Consider the following 17,761-nt stretch of genomic DNA (forward strand, 5'->3'; position numbering starts at 1 on the left):
GATTGTAAAAAGGAATTACGTAAGCATTTCAAATTACCTTCATCGTGTCTATACTAATTTTAATTAGTGTCTTTACATTCTTATTATATTTCCTAATTAAACTAATATTCTATGAATGTGTGCTTTAGGAAACTTTGGAAAATAGGTAAATCCAACTTAGTGTATAAATAATAAATATTTAATAAATGACTAAAGTTTCATTGTTTGAATTCTCAGTTAATTTAAAAAAGTGGGGGGATATGACACAGACTCACCTAATAATTCAGTTAATCTGAATGAAAAGTTTCTAACCATACAAATATACAAATTTGGCATTGCCTACAATTTGGGTGTCTGAGTATGTATAAACATTTTCAAATACTTGTATTTGCTCAAATTTTACTATTTTTAAAATTGATGTGATTATAGCTCTATTTGTCATAAAATATAACCAATAGCATTATCTTATTTTGTCTCAGGTTATTAGGTTATAGTATTTTTAAATCTTTCATTAAGTTAAAATGTAGCATTGAAATTGAAACCCTCATGTCAATCTATATGTAGTTATGACCAAGCTCATTATTCTTTTATAAAATCGCTTAATGAATGGCCCTAATAACATAGACATTATTTTAAAATGTTTGGATCTTGGGTTTTGGTAATTGAAGTACCTACCATTATAAAAGATGCATTGATGTATTTGCTTGGTTCCTCTGAATCACTGTCATCATCAGAGGATTCATCTGAATCATGCTCACTCTCTTTACTCATTTCCAGCTCATGTTTAAGTGGCACTCTGTTATAGTCATCTATGTGAAATAAATCAGTAGTAAGTCTTCCTCGAAAAAATTAAATTTCTTCTTCATTGTCTTGCGGAAATTTGAAAGTGTTTAAAAAGGGACAGATTGTATTATGAAAACTTATTGATCTACATGAAATAAGATCCTATATAAACTTCAGTACTCGTTGATAAACAAATTATACAACAAAAGTCTAAGAAAAAGGATTCCAGGAAAAAACATGGAACATAATTCCATGTCAAACAACAAAGAGATATCGTATCATTATATATGATTATTTAATCTTTGATACATATACTTTAATGTCCCATGGACTATTATAATTCTGCTTGATATACATTTACAAAATACATAGCTTAAATTTTTTCCCTCAATTATACTCCAGTAATATTAAATTAACAATCTTATATGGGTAGCTTTGATTATTTAGCCCAGAAAATTATTTGATCCATAATTTCTCACTGTTTCTTAATTTCTATAATTTATAATAATTTGGTCAAATGATTTGATTAACCATATCACCATCAATTCCATATTTTAAACTACATTCATAAGGACTCCTGTGAAAATTAACTAGGTCAACCATGCACTGATCTGATTTATTTGGTCGTCTAATTTATCAACTTGTGTTATATTTTATCCATGCTAATTTTAGTTTATGCAGCTGAATAAAATTACCATATGTGATCATTTTAATATGCTTAAATAGTAGAATTCAAGTCTTGAAACTGTGCATATTTTGATCTGTTAAATTTGAAGATTTAGAGTTTATAGAGTATTTTCCCCCTACTTTCAACCTCCCCGTTATAAGGGATAAAAAGGAAACCTAAAGAGAACAAATGGATGTAATTTTTACTATTTGTCAATTACCCTGGAGTAAATAACTGAAATAAACTAAAAATGAAAGAAAATGGGTAAAGGAGACTTGCTCTTTTTTCTCCCAGCTTTAAATATTTCACTTTTATGACAACCCGTTTCTGAAATAATTGGTAAAAAGAAAACACTGAATACAGTCCACCCTCCAAAGCCCATTGTAAATGTTTGGGATTATAAGTCCTTTTGCAATAACTAGTGTTTTAATACCTATTAACTTCTTCCCTATTAACAACCAAATGTTGAAAACTTGCTTCAAGATCATTTGTATGACTGTGTGTCCCACATTAAACAAATCCAAAAGAGCTTAACTTTATCTGATACAAAAAATAAAAAATAAAATAAACTACATACATGGGATGACATTAGAATTCCTGTTTTTATTTTTATTTTCTTCTTGATTTCCAATGTGCTGTGTCCTCCAGCTCCTATATGAAGGAAGTCTCTGAAAAAAAAAAAAAAAAGAAAGAAAGAAAAGAAAAACTCCTTTAAAATGTAAATATTGGCTTACTGCATCATAAGATGCTCCCTAAGGAAAAGCATTTCATTAATTTTTGTGAAATTTGCATATGCTCCCTATAGGCCATAATGTTTCGGTTTGCCTCTGATTTTTTTTCTTTAAATTGCTCAGGCATTTAGTCCTCTTGACAGGGTGAGTATGCGCTAAAGATATACAGACTATGTCTCCTTCTTCAGAGCTGCTTGATAGAAAAATAATATAGTTTGTTCTTATATAAATTGAAAGCACTAGACTGATGTTGATCTATATTGCAAAAGCAATGGTAAGTTATTTTAAGTTATCAGAAATAAACTTTGGAGACACCACATTCATAGGAGACTTGGCACATGTTTTGAAAGTTGATTCTTAATTTGTTTACACCCTCCAGATTGCTTTCCTCTCACCCACAGTTCCTAATTAGTCAGAAAAGATCCATCATTTCTACACACAAATCCTTTTAGTTTTCTTTCTTCCTACTTAATCCAGTCTACCTTCATTTGTCACTTGTAAAACATCAGCAATTTCTTAACTGGCCTCTTTGTCTTCAATCTCGCTTGCTCTAATCCTTCTAAAACACAAAACAGAAGATGCTCTTCTGAAGATGAACAGCTTTCCATCACTATAAGAGAACAACAAACCTCCTCAAAATAGCATGAAAAGTCTTTAGTGATACACCCCTGACTATTTCTCCAGCCTTACACCCCACTAGGTCCCTCAATACTTCTACCAAACCAGCTTCCTCAATTCTTGGAAGGGCCAAGCTGTTCTTTAACTCTTGGCAGATAAACATTTTTTTTTTTCTTGCTTGAACTACCCTTTCCCCTTTTGGTTGCTCTAATAACTTTTCTTACCCTCTAGGTATCAGTTTAAATACCAATTTCTTCTGGAAGTCCTCCCTGCCTACAGTCTTTCCTCTCCACTAGTCCTTAAATAAATATTTGTCAAGTGAATAATATTTAATGATAATATATAACGTTACAAATAACTGAAACTGAGAAGGCTCCTCATGTACAATTCGGTAAGATTTTATATACACACACATGCATGTAGATACGTGTGTGTATATAGATATATATTTTTTCAGCATAGTACCCTCGTTCAAACTAATTATGGCACCCTGTTTCAAACCTCATTCTTAGCTATGTAATTGAGTGAAAAAAAATATCATCACTGAATTTTAGGCCACTTGAACACCACCATGAGCTGCATGAAGGACCAGATGTTTTGAAAACTATTACAACACCTTATGCTCTTGTGAGTGTAGTCACCAAGGCAGCCTATGCCCTGTAGCAAAACTCAGGATTATAGGTGGAATTAATGGCTCACCTTCGTCTAAGACACAAAGGATCTGTCACTCTTAAATCTCTACCTGTTTCACTTGCCATCACAAGTCTAAGCTTCCCAGTGCATCCACATTCCCCAGATTTTTATTCCTGAATGGTTATTTGTATCCTCAGATACAACCCAGTCTCTTACATCTAACCCATCAGTGCCTTCCTCCCTGCCCTCTGATGCCCATCGTCTCTCATCTGTGAACTCCCATTTATCTTAATCATCTTCTCCCAACAGTCACTTCACCTTTTTTTTTCTTTCCAATTGAAACCTGGATGTCAGCTAAGGACACCACCAATAACTCGGCAGCCCTTTTAAGAAAAAGTTGACTTTCCTCCTCACACTCCATTTACCTCACAGCTTCAAGAAAAGATATGTGTTCTCCTTGATCCCTGATTCTACTTGCAAACCATTTCTACTCATTCACTTTCAAATAAACAAACCACTTTGATATTCCTGTCATCATACTATACTAGCTACTATCCACCGGCTTCACTGGGAAGTGTCAGGTATTCATTTCTGAATCACTCCACCTCATTTAGTTTTAGGCTTGGCTAAGTATATGCTCTTCTTTCCGAGGTCTGTCATCATTTTTGGTTAATTCAGCATTGACAAGAATGATCTATCCAACACTCTAGTCTCTTCATTTCTTAGCTTCTTCGCCTCCCATGACTTTCCCTCCTCTTCCCAGTCATCCACTGTCATCATTCCACCTTTGTAGGTTTCATTCCAAATATTACATCACCTCTAAAATCATAAGTTCAACTCTTTCTGTTATTGAAAATTACCCCTATTATTCCTAGTCATTTATTCTGGTATGTTCAACCTAGTAATCTGTAATTCTATCAAAATCTCCAACTTATTATCCTTACTACTTTCTCTCACCTCCCTCACGTGTCCAATTTGCTTTTTATTTTCCACCTCAATCATCATTCATTTGTAAACACCCTCAACTCTTTGCCTCACTACTTTCAAATAGTCACGTTTCAAAATCTAGATAGGTTTAACTCAACTATCTGCATACACAGCCTCTACCCCCAAAGAGCTCAATACTGCTATAGAAAACAATACAACCAACTGACTAATTCCTCTTTATACTCGTAATCATAAATTTCAGGTGATCAAACGATAATTCTGGCAATCTTACTGCCTCTGCCTAGGGAGATTGCTTTTATACTCTGAGATAACTAGTACATACACTTCCTCAAGCACTGAGCTCTTCTTTGCCCTACTTACCCTGTGTCTCTCAACTCTCAACTGATGATCTAGCTTCATATTTTCTTGAAAAATGAAAGACCATCAGGCAAGAGCTGCCTCAACTTCCCAATAGCAAATTTACCAACAGACTTGCATCTCTACCCTCATCTTCTGTCTTACTGTCTTCTTAAATGGAATAATTTCACAGCTTCCATCTGTGATCTGGATCACATCCTCTCATCCTTCTTCCCATGTCCACTTGCAGATCATTTTGACTCTTGTGCCTCGAGTTGTACTTGGCACAGAGCAGAAACTCAAGCACATTTATTTAGTGAAAAAAAAAGTCTGTCTTTTCTATAGTAAATAAATATTCATAAGAATGTTTAACTTAAATGTATAACTGTCTCTAACAGCTTATGTGTTTATGTGGATTAGTAGGGCAGCTATATTGAATATGGTTAATTTATCAGCTATAAAAGCAAGAAAACAACAACAAAACACTACTCTGAGACTACCCTGTGCCTGCTAGTTCTTCCATTATAAGTACAGGTCTTCTGGGGGATTGAGTCATTTGGTCATTATTGCATGCTCCACCTCCACCCCCACCTTAACCCCACTTTGATCCTAAACATTAAATTGTTCTGTATGTGGTTAAAAGCACACTCCTGGTCTTTAGAAACTCTGAATTTACCAGTTTGGTAGATTACAGAATGACTCAGTAAACTGGAAATCATAGGTGGAACAAAAAAACACAAAACATTTTTTTGACAACTGAGCAATTTGAAGACAGCTATGCAAACTCTCTGAAATTATAATGAACTACATGCTAGGTTAGCTGTCAGAATAATTGCCTAATAAATAGGTTAGGACACATGTACTTATCCTTTACTGTCTGTCTGCCAGCTCCAGCCAGTTCAACTTCCTAAGCAGTCATAAACTCTTGTAATGATTTCCTTTACAAACCAAAACCAGATACGATTTTTAAAGGTGATATGCTGTATTGCCTTTGGCAGACCAGTTTTGTGGTTATATACTATTATTTTCACACTTTATTTTATACCAGCTTAATGAGGAATGGCTAAAAGTGTTAGCAATAGAATCAGATTTCTGGGTCTGAAGAAATCTCCTATATAATAGTTGTGTGGATTCAGGCATTTCTCTTAATTCACTGCATCCTAGTTTTCTCATCTGTGCTCCATTGGTTATGGTAAGGACTAAATGCAAGCACTATGTCAAGTGCATAGCAAACACCTAGAAAGTAGATGACACTGAATAAAAATTACCTGTAATTATTATTATTGTTGTCACTATCATTACCTGGAATTCAGCCTCTAGTGGAGATGGCTCACTGGGTGGATCCCTTTTCTTTATGTTATGTAGATATGGATGTAATTCAGACAGATTCACTTCTGTTTCTCCAAACTGATTGTATTCCACCAAAGCCTGATGGATCAAGATGTACTGGGCCTACAGTTTCAAGAACAAATACAGATAGTTAACTGATAATCTAGAGTCCTCCAAGTCATATTTAAATAAAATATACATTCCCCATAAATTTGCTCATATTGGAACAATTCATGGCAAAGTAAATTGATATCTATAATATTTAAATATTCTGGAAGTTCACTCTCAGAGTTTTCTGGAATATGAGCAAATTCTATTTTCAGATTATTTTTTCAGAAAAAAATTACTTTGCAAATAGATTATCCATGTACTCTGTATTGCACAACTTTTATTCCTAAAAACTAAAGAACATTGTATGTTACTTCCTTTAGTGATTATTGGGTCAGTAAGCCAAATTACTGAATGTAAAACTATAATAAATTTCACAGTATATTCAAGAGGTAAAAAAGCAAGTTGTTATTCCTTAGAAAACCTTTTTTTAATAGTTTTTAGAACTTTTAAAATAAAAAAATTATTTTTTAATTAGAAATTTTTTTTAATCCAATAGGCCAAACCCAGATTTAACCACTCTTTACTGCTTATTTTGTTTGAATCCAGTATTTTCAAGGAAATGGTATACTTCTGATAATCCTCTTTAACCACCACCTTTAGTTCCCTGAGTTTGGCACTGTCTTTCCACTGTACTTTATTTTCCACTGTAAATAATTTCTTTTTACCTGGTTAACAATTTGTTTTTACATTTCTACTCTGCTATCTATGTATCTATAATCATAAGCATTGTACATTTTCGTGTTTTTTTTTAAATCACATAAATTATATCTTGAATGTTTGGTATGGCAACTTTACTCACTCATTGTTTTCATCTGAGCATCTCTCCAAATAGACACAAACCTAGATTATTGCTTTCTACCACAACATAACATTTGTTGTACAGAGAGTTCACATGTCCACATTTTGTTTTCCTATTCCCCTATTGATACATATTTATGGTGTTTCCATTCTTTCATTGATACATATTTCACTTTTTTTTTTTTTTTTGCTATTTTGACAATGCTGAATGCAATGCACATTCTTGTGAATGTTTCTAGTTGATGCTTCTCTTGGGTATATGCATATATGTGATTTTGCTGGGTCAAATACAGACATTTTCAGTAATTACCATCACGTACAATCACCAAATGCATAGCATGGGCCAGGGACTTGTTTAAGTGCTTTACTTGTATTACTTTTGTGGTTATAAATCTGTGAGGTATTATCATTGTCTCCATTTTATAGATGACTTAACTAAGGCGCAGTCAGACTAAAAATACTTAATAAACAATACCACTCACCCTTGTATTAATAATTAAAAGCAAGATTTGAAACCTGAAAGTGTAGTTTCTAAAACCAGGCTGTTGACTACTATACTATTCTGTCTCTTCAGTTTAATTTTATGAGATGAAGCCAAATCTGCTTTCAGCATTTTTACTTTTTTTTTTGCCAATCTGATATATGTTAACAGTAGTTCATTATTTTAAAAATTATATATTTTGTGGTCATCTTTCTTCCACAGTACTTTTAGGCACTAATGAAAAATGCTTCTAAGTATTTCTGGTGATTACCACATGTTTTAGTTTTCAGGAAATCATCTACTGTTTGAAGTTGTGAAGAATTTGGATTTTTTAAAAATATCATTATTATCACCTGGAAAAGACTTAAGTCCAAAAAACCAAAGTGAGAATAATTGCTTAAGATTAGAACATACCTCTACTTGAACCATCAGGCATCTCTGTCGCCTTAGCTTGACAACATAACCATAAACATCCACTCTGTTCTCGGCTTCCAGGCCTTCTAGCATGGCATCAATTCCGATATAGGTTCCTGTGCGCCCAACACCAGCACTGGCAAACCAAGCAAAAAAAAGCAGAGGCGTGATCATGGAAAAGCTGTCAGGTGTGAAGCAGATACAAGAATCTAAGCTTCTCCCATAGGTTGTTTCCCAAAATAGCAATTGCCAAAGGGAAAGATGTCTCTAACAGCCCTAGGCAGGTGGATTCTGTTGGAGTTTTTTTCTTTTTTCTTTTTTCCCTTTTTCCTACCTGCAGTGCACCACAATGGGACCACTGAAGAAATTGCTGAAGGCATTCACTCTCCTTCTCAGTTTGAGGAGCAGGTGAGGATCCTCAGGCACCCCATGGTCTGGCCAGCTGGTAAACTGAATGTGAGTCACCTCTCTTCCAGTTGCTTTTTCTTTTTTCTAGTCAAGAGATAATATTTTCTTTGAGATGATTTTTTAAAGCAAACTAAGAAACATAAATAAGTGGAAGGGAGTACCAGTACAAAGTCTCCTCATGCAAGCATAAACTACTCAAAAGAGTTCATCGTTTCCTCAGGTGTCTTATACATTTTCTCAACCATGATCGTGTTTTCCTTTTTAATCAATAACTAGTAGTTAAGATATTGTGCAGGACTTGCATGCACTACCCTGTAAGCAATAACTTACCAGTAAGGTAAGTAAGGTAATACTTTCTTTAAAAGTATAACCAAAATTTCTAGGAACTTGCATGCTGTCAAGCAAAAAAAAAAACCCAAAATAAACATACACCATAAAAGGGGGGTGCATGGGTGGAAGCTTTTTGGATGTGTGTTTAAAATGATATGGCAAAGGTCATTCTCACAGCTGTTTAAAATACTTCTGCTTGATAGGCCAGCAAACAGGACTAATTCTTATGTGAGTGAAGTCTGATTAATTATTTGATGAGCATTGTATTCCTGTATTCCTTACCATGAATTCACATGGTAGCATTGTCAACACAGAATGTAGAGAGACGACTGAGGAAAGTCAGCCCCAGATTACAGCTCAGGTTTGTTCTAATTTCAAGGTAATCACCATAAGATGCATAAGTCATAATTCTCTCACCAGGTATAAAGAACCATCTACATTTAGATAACAAAAGAAACATGCAAACTGAGTTAATTAACACCAGAAAATCCAGACTACAGAACGTAGCCAGATAGGCATCAATCTAGAAATATATCCTCATATCTATGGATCAGGTGCCTTTGTGGCTTAGTCAAACAAGTGTTTAGCCAAAAACTATTGATAGGATTGTTTCACAGCACTCTATAGACATAACAATTAGTAATACCATGGAAACCTAAGAAGACCTACGGAGATATACAGACTAAGTCTGTTTCTCCTGTAGAAAATATAGCTAGACTATACAAAAATAAAATCTAGATTACTAAAAGCCCTACAATAAATGAAATTAAGAGAAAATCTTAACTCCCTATATAAAGACTTGTATTTTTTTAAACCGCTCTATCAAGAGATGTTTTACAATCTTGACAGGTTGCATGTATCTAGGAATTTATCCATTCCTTCTAAGTTTTCCAATTTATTAGCATATAACTGCTCATAGTATCATCTAATAATCTTTTAAATTTCTGCAGTATCAGTGGCAATGTCTCTTTTTTCATCTCTGACTGTATTTATTTGAGTCTCCACTCTTTTTTCCTTAGTCTGACTAAAGGTTTGTCAATTTTATCTTTTTTTTGAGATACAGTCTCACTGCAAAGCCCAGGCTGGAATGTAATGATGCAATCTCGGCTCACTGGCACCTCGGCTTCCCAGGTTCGAGTGATTCTACTGCCTCAGCCTCCCAAGTAGCTGGGATTACAGGTGCGTGCCACCACACCTAGCTAATTTTTTTTTGTATTTTTAGTAGAGACGGGGTTTCACCATATTGGCCAGGCTGGTCTCAAACTCCTGACCTCAACTGATATGCCTGCCTTGGCCTCTTAAAGTACTGAGATTACAGGCATGAGCCACTGCACCCAGCCTGTCAATTTTCTCTCTTTTTAAAAAACATTTTATTTCGTTGATGCTTTGTATTGTTTTTATTTTTTCATTCAATTTCACTTATTTCTACTTTGATCTTTATTATTTTTTTCTTCTAATTTACAGTTTGGTTTGCTCTTGCTTTTCTAGTTCTTTGAAATGTATCATTATGTTATTTGAAATTTTTCCTTTTTAATGTAGGTGCTTACTCTTACAAAGTTTTCTCTTAGTACTGCTTTCACTGTATCACACAGGATTTGGTTTGTTGTGTTTCCATTTTCATTTGTTTTGAGAAATTTTAAAATTTCCTTAGTGATTTCCTCATTGAATCAGTGATCATTGAGGAATATATTGTTCACTCTTCATGAGTTTGTATAGTTTCCAAAATTCATCTTGTTATTGACTTCTAGTTCTATTGTAGTCAAAGAAAAGTTTATATAATTTATTTTTTTAATTTTATAAGACTTGTTTTGTAGCATAACATCAGGTATGTCCCTGACAATGGTCCATGTGCTGAGGAGAAGAATGTGTATTCTTCAGCCATTGGTTGAAGTATTCTATAAATGTCTATTAGGTTCATTTGGTCTACAATGCAAATTAAGACCAATGTTTCTTTGTTGATTTTCTTCCTGGGTGATCTGCCTAATGTGGAAAGTAGAGTGTTGAAGTCTCCAATCATTATTGTATTGAAGTCTATCTCTTTAGATCTAACAATATTTGCTTTATATATCTGTATGCTCCACTATTAGGTGCATATATATTTACAATTGTTATATCCTCTTGCTGAATTGACTCCTTTATCATTATGTAGAGACAATCGGTGTCTCTTTTATTAGTTTTTGTGTTGAAATATACCTGTCTTATACAAGTATAGGTACTCCTTCTCTTTTTAGGTTTCCATTTATAATTTTCCATCTCTTATTTTAAGTCTATTTGTGTCTTTACAGGTGAAGAATGTTTCCTGTAAGCAACAGATTGTTGGGTCTTGTTTTATTAATCTATTCAGCCACTCTATGTATTTTGTTTAGAGAGTTTAGTCCACTGGTATTCAATGTTATTATTGATAAATAAAGACTTACTCCTGCCATTTTGTTGTATCTTTTATGGTTGTTTTGTGGCCTCCTCTTCCTTTTTTCTTTTCTTCCTGTCTTCCTTTAAGTGAAGGTGATTTTCTCTGGTGGTCTGTTTTAATTTATTGCTTTTTATTTTTATGTATCTGCTGTATGCTTTTGGATTTGGGGTTATCATATCTTATAATGCATTATTTTACACTGAAGACAACAGAGATTGTGTAAACAAACTAACAAGCAAAGTGTAATATAATGAAAATGCTACATTTTAACTTCATTCTTCCAGATTTTATCATTTTCTTGTTTCAATTCATGTGTTATTTTGCTCTCCGTGTCTTGAAAAGTTGTTGTTGCCATTATTTTTGGTACCCAAAACCTGAACAGACAACAAGTAATGAGATGGAGGTTGTCATGAAAAGTTTCCCAGCAAAGAAAAGCTCAGGACCTAATGGCTTCACTACTGTATTTTACCAAACATTTAAAGAAGAACTAATACCACTTCTGCTCAAAATTCTTCCAAAAAATGGAAGAGAAGGGAATTCTTCCAAACAACTTCTACAAGGCCAGTATTACTCTGATATCAAAACCAGACAAAGACACATCAAAAAAAGAAAACTACTGGTCAATATCCATGATGAATACTGATACAAAAATCCTCAACAAAATACTAGCAAACTGAATTCAACAACACATTAAAAAGATCATTCATCCTGATCAAGTGGCATTTATCCAAGGGATGCAAGGATGGTTCAACATACGCAAATCAATTATTGTGATACATTATATCAACAGAATGAAGGACAAAAGACATATGATCATTTCAATTGATGCTGAAAAATTATTTCATAAAATTCAACATCTCTTCATAATAAAAAAACCCAAAAAACAGGGTAACAAAGGAATATAACTCAAGAGAATAAAAGTCATATATGTCATACCCACAGCTAGCATCACACTAAATGAGAAAAAACTGAAAGCCTTTCTTCTAAGATCTGGATAAAGACAAGGATGCCCACTTTCACAACTGTTGTTCAACTGGAAGTCCAAGCTAGAGCCATCAGACAAGAGAAAGAAACACAAGGCATCCAAATTGGAAAGGAAGAAGTCAAATTATACTTGTTTGCACATTATATGATCTTATATTTGGAAAAACCTAAATACTCAACCAAAAAACTATTAGAACTGATGAACAAATTCAGTAAGGTCATGAGATATAAAATCAACATTAAAACAAACAGTGTTTTTATATGCTAACATTGAACAATCTGAAAAAGAAATCAAGAAAGTAATCTCATTTGCAATAGATAAAAACAACATAAATACCTAGGAATAAACTTAACCAAAGAAGTGAAAGATCTCTACAATGAAAACTATGAAACACTGATGCAAGAAATTGAAGAGGACATAAAAATTGAAAAGCTATTCCATGTTCGTGAATTGAAAGACTCAGTATTGTTAAAATGTCCATACTACTCAAAACTATCTACAGATTCAATGCAATCTCTATCAAAATACCAATAATGTTCTTTACAAATAGAAAAAATAATCCTAATATTTATATGAAATCACAAAAGACCCAGAATAGCCAAAGCCATCCTAAGTGAAAAGAACAAAACTAGAGGAATCACAATACCTGACTTGAAATTATACTTCAGAGCTATAGTAACCAGAACAGCATGGTACTGGCATAAAAACATACATAGAGCAATGAAAAAAGTCTACAGTGAACTCATTTTTGACAAAGGCACCCAGAATATGCATTGGGGAAAGGACAGTCTCCACAGTATATTGTACTGTGAAAACTGGATATTCATATGTGGAAGAATGAAACTAAACCCCTATCTCTTGCTGTATATAAACATTAAATAAAAAATGGATTAGATTTAGATCTAAGACCTTAATCTATGAAACTACTAAAAGAAAATGTTGGGGAAACTCTCCAGGACATTGGTTTGTGCAAAGTTTTATTGAATAATACCCCACAAGCACAGGCAACCATAGCAAACGTGAACAAGTAGAATTACATCAAGTAAGAAAGCTTCTGTATAGCAAAGAAAACAATCAACAAAGTGAAGAGACAAGCCACAGAATGAGGGAAAATATTTGCCAACTATCCATCTGACAAAGCATTAATATCCAGAATACATAAGAAGCTTATAGAACTTTAAAATAAAAAATCCAATAATCTGATTTTTAAATAGGCAAAAGACCTGAATAGACATTTCTCAAAAGAAGACATATAAATGGTAAGCAGATATATAAAAAGGTGGTCAACATTATTTACTATCAGAGAAATGCAAATCAAAACTACATTATCACCTTGCTCCAGTTATAATGACTTATATATAAAAGATAGCCAAGAATGAACGCTTGCAAGGATGTGAAGGAAAGAAAACCCTCAGACAATGTTGGTAAGAAAGTAAATTAGTACAACAACTGTGTAGAACAGTTTGGAGGTTTCTCAAAAAAACTAAAAATAGCACTACCATATGATCCAGCAATCCCACTGCTAGGAATATACCCCAAAGAAAGGAAACTGTAGATTGAAGAGATAATCTGCACTCCCATGTTTATTGGAGCACTATGCATAGTAGTCAACTTTTGGAAACAACCTAAGCATCAATTGACAAATGAATGGATAAAGAAAATATAATACATATATACAATGAAGTATTATTCAGCCATAAAAAGGGGTAAGATCTAGTCATCTGCAACAACATGGATGGACCTGGGGGACTATTGTTAAGTGAAATAAGCCAGACACAGAAATACAAACTTCATATGTCGTTACTTATTTGTGGGAGCTAAAATTTAAAATAACTGAACTCTTGGATATACAGAGTAGAATGATGGTTACCAAAGGATTGGAAGGGTATGGCAGGGATGGAAATGGTGATGGTTAATGTGTACAAAAATATAGTTAGATAAAATGAATAAGACCTAGTATTTGATAACACAACAGGGTGACTATTAAACAATAATTTATTATACATTTCAAAATAACCAAAAGAGTATAATTGGGTTCTTTGTAACACAAAGAAAAGATAAATGCTTGGGATGATGGATGCCCCATTTACCCTGATGTGATTGTTATGCATTGTATGCCTGTATCAAAACATCTCATTTACCCCATAAATATACACACCTACCACGTACCCCAAAAAATTAAAAATAAAATTCATTTGTTGGAAATAAAAGATACATTTTACATACCATAAAGTTCACCAGTTTAAAATGTACAATTCGCTATTCATATCACATTCACTAAAGGGTACAATCATCACCAATATCTAATTATAGAACTTTTTGCCATCACAAAATGAAAGCCTGTTCTTATTTGCAGCCACTCCCCATTTCTGTTTGACCTCCTCAGCTCCAGGCAACCACTGATCTACTTTCTGTCTTTATTGGCTTCCCTATTGTGGATTTTTCATATAAATGGAATTATATAATATGCGTGATGACCTCCATTTTAACTATTATCTAAGGCCACAATGACCTCCTTATTTTCTGAAGTAAACGTTCTATCTCTGCTGCATAGTTAGAACTTTATACTTCTTACAGTGTTCTCTCATTCTGTCATTTCTCTTATGGAAATAATATAATTTTTTTTCATAAAAGTAGGAACTCACTGACAATAAGGACAAATTGCTTATTCTTTTAATAATTTGATTATGCATTCAACACATTTAATGGACCTTCCCTCTTTTTTTAATAATTGAAACAGATAATTAATTAATACAGTATAATTCTTTCGATTTGAGTTGGACAAAAACGTCTTGACCAGTGACTTAAATTTGACCTTAGTGGTTTTTGCCATTGATCTAACCACAGCTTTCATCCTAAAGGTTATCAAAAATAATTTTTCCTGATATATTTTAATTTCTCACTTTTAATATTCCATAATTATATTTTTATAAAACAGTATCAAAACAAAAATTATGTAAAAAGCAAACTCACATTTACAATGTTCAATTTCTGAATGATGTAATCTGGACATCTTTTGTGCTGGTTGATCTTTACAACAACATCTCCAAAAGCCCGAGTGCCCTCTTCCATTGACGGCCAGTATTCTGCACACTTGTTCTATATTTTAAAACATTATTAAGTATTTCAATTTTTAATTTAAGCCAATTTTTATCAAACTTTCTTTAAAGAGTGAAAACAAAACCTATACTCATTTGAAATTCTCAACACAGTTGTATAGTTTAAGCACATATAAACCTTAAGCTGTGATGCTTGAAATATATTCTATTTCCCACTAATGTGTCCTGAAGAATTTCCTTCATACTTTTTAGCAGGATGATCTTTCCAGGCTTAGATGCATGTTAAGAGAGGACATAATCAGTTGTCAGCAAAAAGGGTATGATTGCTTGTGGTTAATTTTAGGTAGGTGGACAGAGAAGCTTTTATTCCTAAAGTCACATTACATGACTCACCACCTATCTGCCCAAGGTCAGTTTTGTTTCAAGTATTAAGTTCTTGTGAAGCTAAAACAGTGAAATTTACTGAACTTATAACAATACTGCAAAGAACAGGAATCAAGTTAAGAGTCTAGCAATTAATCAGAAGCATTGAAATTTTATGCATACAGACATATATTTGTATTTTAAAAGTTTCAGTTTTCTACATGTATGAAAATTTTAAATTAAATGTTAACACTGATTAAAATAGGGAACTCTCTGTTTTAGTCATCAGACAGATATATGTGGCTTTTCAAAATGCCATTCAACACTTTGTTTTCCTAACCCCAAGACCCACACTATGAATCTTCTTGGTTCTTACCCTGTTTCCTTCTTCACATCGAGTGACCATGACAATAACTGTGGCTTTCTGTTCCCAAATCATCCTCCAGAAATCATCAACAGTTTCATCCCTGGGACCTAGGAGGTAAACAAATAAAAGCCGCTAAGAAAAATTTTCTTAAAAGTGCTATAAAAAATTTTTCAAAAAGAATATTGGATTATCAAAGAAATTACCTTGTGCAGCAATGTATTTCCTGGGTTCTTTGAAACCCTATGGAAAACACATGCAAAGATATGTCATTTGCTGAACATTCAATTACTCATTAACACGAAAAATTGTGAGTTAGAGGAATTGCTTTAGATCCATCATTTTGTGATTGCGAATTTCTCTGGGCAGTTTCAAAGTATTAAGGGGATCTTATTAATTGGTGGTCAGGCATTTAACTGTGCTAAACATGTTAGCATTTGCAAAGAATATTCATGACTTTCATGTATCTTTGCTGCAAACTTCAAACAATTTTAACACTAGGTTTCATCTTCATCTGGGATGCTGTGGTAATTTACAAGAGTGCACTAGACAGTTCAACATTTTATATCCTGCCAACTCTTATAGGATCATCTACCACTATTTAAACCTGCTCACCAGCCATGTAGTTACTTTTGGGATTTTTACTCAATTTCTTTCAACAAATCATTCTCAGATTTTATGTGCATTTTCACCTCAACTTCTGCTGAAATATGATGATTCCCTAGACTTCTTTGCCATTTCAGATAAGAGATATAATAACTTTCATTTCATTACCTACAGTGTCCTCTTTCTCTGCTCCTGTTACCAAGATAAAGGAGTACAGAGGCAGATAAAATATTATACTGGCTTCTTCCAGAATTATCTCAGACTCCTAAATTCACCTCAGCAACGAAAGGAGCTCTTCAGAAAGAGATGACCTTGGCCATTGGATTAAATTTGAAACATGTGTCACAAGAATTCAACATTAATTTAAGTAACTTTCTGAAACTTCTATCTCATGACACAGTATTGCACATACATTCATTTATTTAATAAGTATTTATTGAATAGCTACAATATGTCAATCACCTATCTAAAAGCAGAAGACACATGCTTTCTGGGAGCTCCAAGTTCCATTGGGGAAACATAAGTAACCTGATACCATAATTACCATATATATTTGAATAGAAAATATAGTTACTTCTGGTAGGTGAGGACACTGGGAAAATGGCAGATTCAGGGAGAAAAAAAGAATTTTTTCAGCCTGTATATATTTTTATACTGTTTAAAATTATTTAACTTGTGTAATGCATTATTTAACATTTGTATAATAAATTAAATTAAATTTTAAAATATTTTAAATAAATTAACCATGTATAGATATTTACATTTCTGCATAAATCCAATGGATAGATGATCATGTTGATGAGGAACGTATGCTGAAATTTAGTGTGACGAAATTAAAGCATAACATTTTGGAGTCAGACTCTGGTTGAATTTCAACTGAAATATTTACCAATTGTGTGAACAAGGACAAGGTAATTAACTAAACTGAGCCTCCCAGTCCTCACCTATACAGCACATGGCTGAGGCAAATGTGGGCTTCTTGTGAGAAATACATGCATAGATTATTTAGTCTAATATCTAGCACAAAATAGGCACCAGAGTGTATTAAATTAATTCTTAATATAATTTTGTTTGTAGAGGAAAATTCTATGTTATACCTAATACCAATAGTCACATAATAAACAACTATCCTTGCAAATATTGATAATTTTTTGTTTATATCAGTGACATATGGGCTCATTTCAAAATATTTTTAACAATATTTCTAAAATTTTACCAAAACAAACAAGGAGCTGAATGAAATATACAGGTATAAGAAAAATGCAAATTTTTACTCACATCAATATAGCTGGCATTTATGTAGTTTGACCCTGCATCTCCATTTATCTCAGAGAGTTCAACACGGTTATAATCATCTGTTTAAGGAAAATAAAAATAAACAAGTGAAATAGTGAATAATCAAGTAGCC

The 17,761-nt window shown here is 33.2% G+C and overlaps 1 protein-coding gene across 6 annotated transcripts in view; it reads right to left on the bottom strand.

Annotated features, from left to right (window-relative positions):
- Positions 1-17,761, bottom strand: part of PTPRC (protein tyrosine phosphatase receptor type C) — a 120,030-nt gene that overhangs the window by 7,906 nt on the left and 94,363 nt on the right. For all 6 annotated transcript variants that reach the window (XM_032136286.2, XM_032136278.2, XM_032136279.2 and 3 more), the window contains 9 exons: positions 17,632-17,708; positions 15,954-15,990; positions 15,760-15,857; positions 14,935-15,060; positions 8,163-8,320; positions 7,829-7,964; positions 5,998-6,147; positions 2,007-2,097; positions 655-788 (listed from right to left, as the gene is read on the bottom strand). In XM_032136286.2, the coding sequence (XP_031992177.1) occupies positions 655-788; positions 2,007-2,097; positions 5,998-6,147; positions 7,829-7,964; positions 8,163-8,320; positions 14,935-15,060; positions 15,760-15,857; positions 15,954-15,990; positions 17,632-17,708 (1,007 nt within the window). The remainder of the gene's footprint in view (positions 1-654; positions 789-2,006; positions 2,098-5,997; positions 6,148-7,828; positions 7,965-8,162; positions 8,321-14,934; positions 15,061-15,759; positions 15,858-15,953; positions 15,991-17,631; positions 17,709-17,761) is intronic.

This window comes from Hylobates moloch, unplaced genomic scaffold, assembly GCF_009828535.3.
Source record: "Hylobates moloch isolate HMO894 unplaced genomic scaffold, HMol_V3 SCAFFOLD_18, whole genome shotgun sequence".
NCBI classification, from domain to species: domain Eukaryota; kingdom Metazoa; phylum Chordata; class Mammalia; order Primates; family Hylobatidae; genus Hylobates; species Hylobates moloch.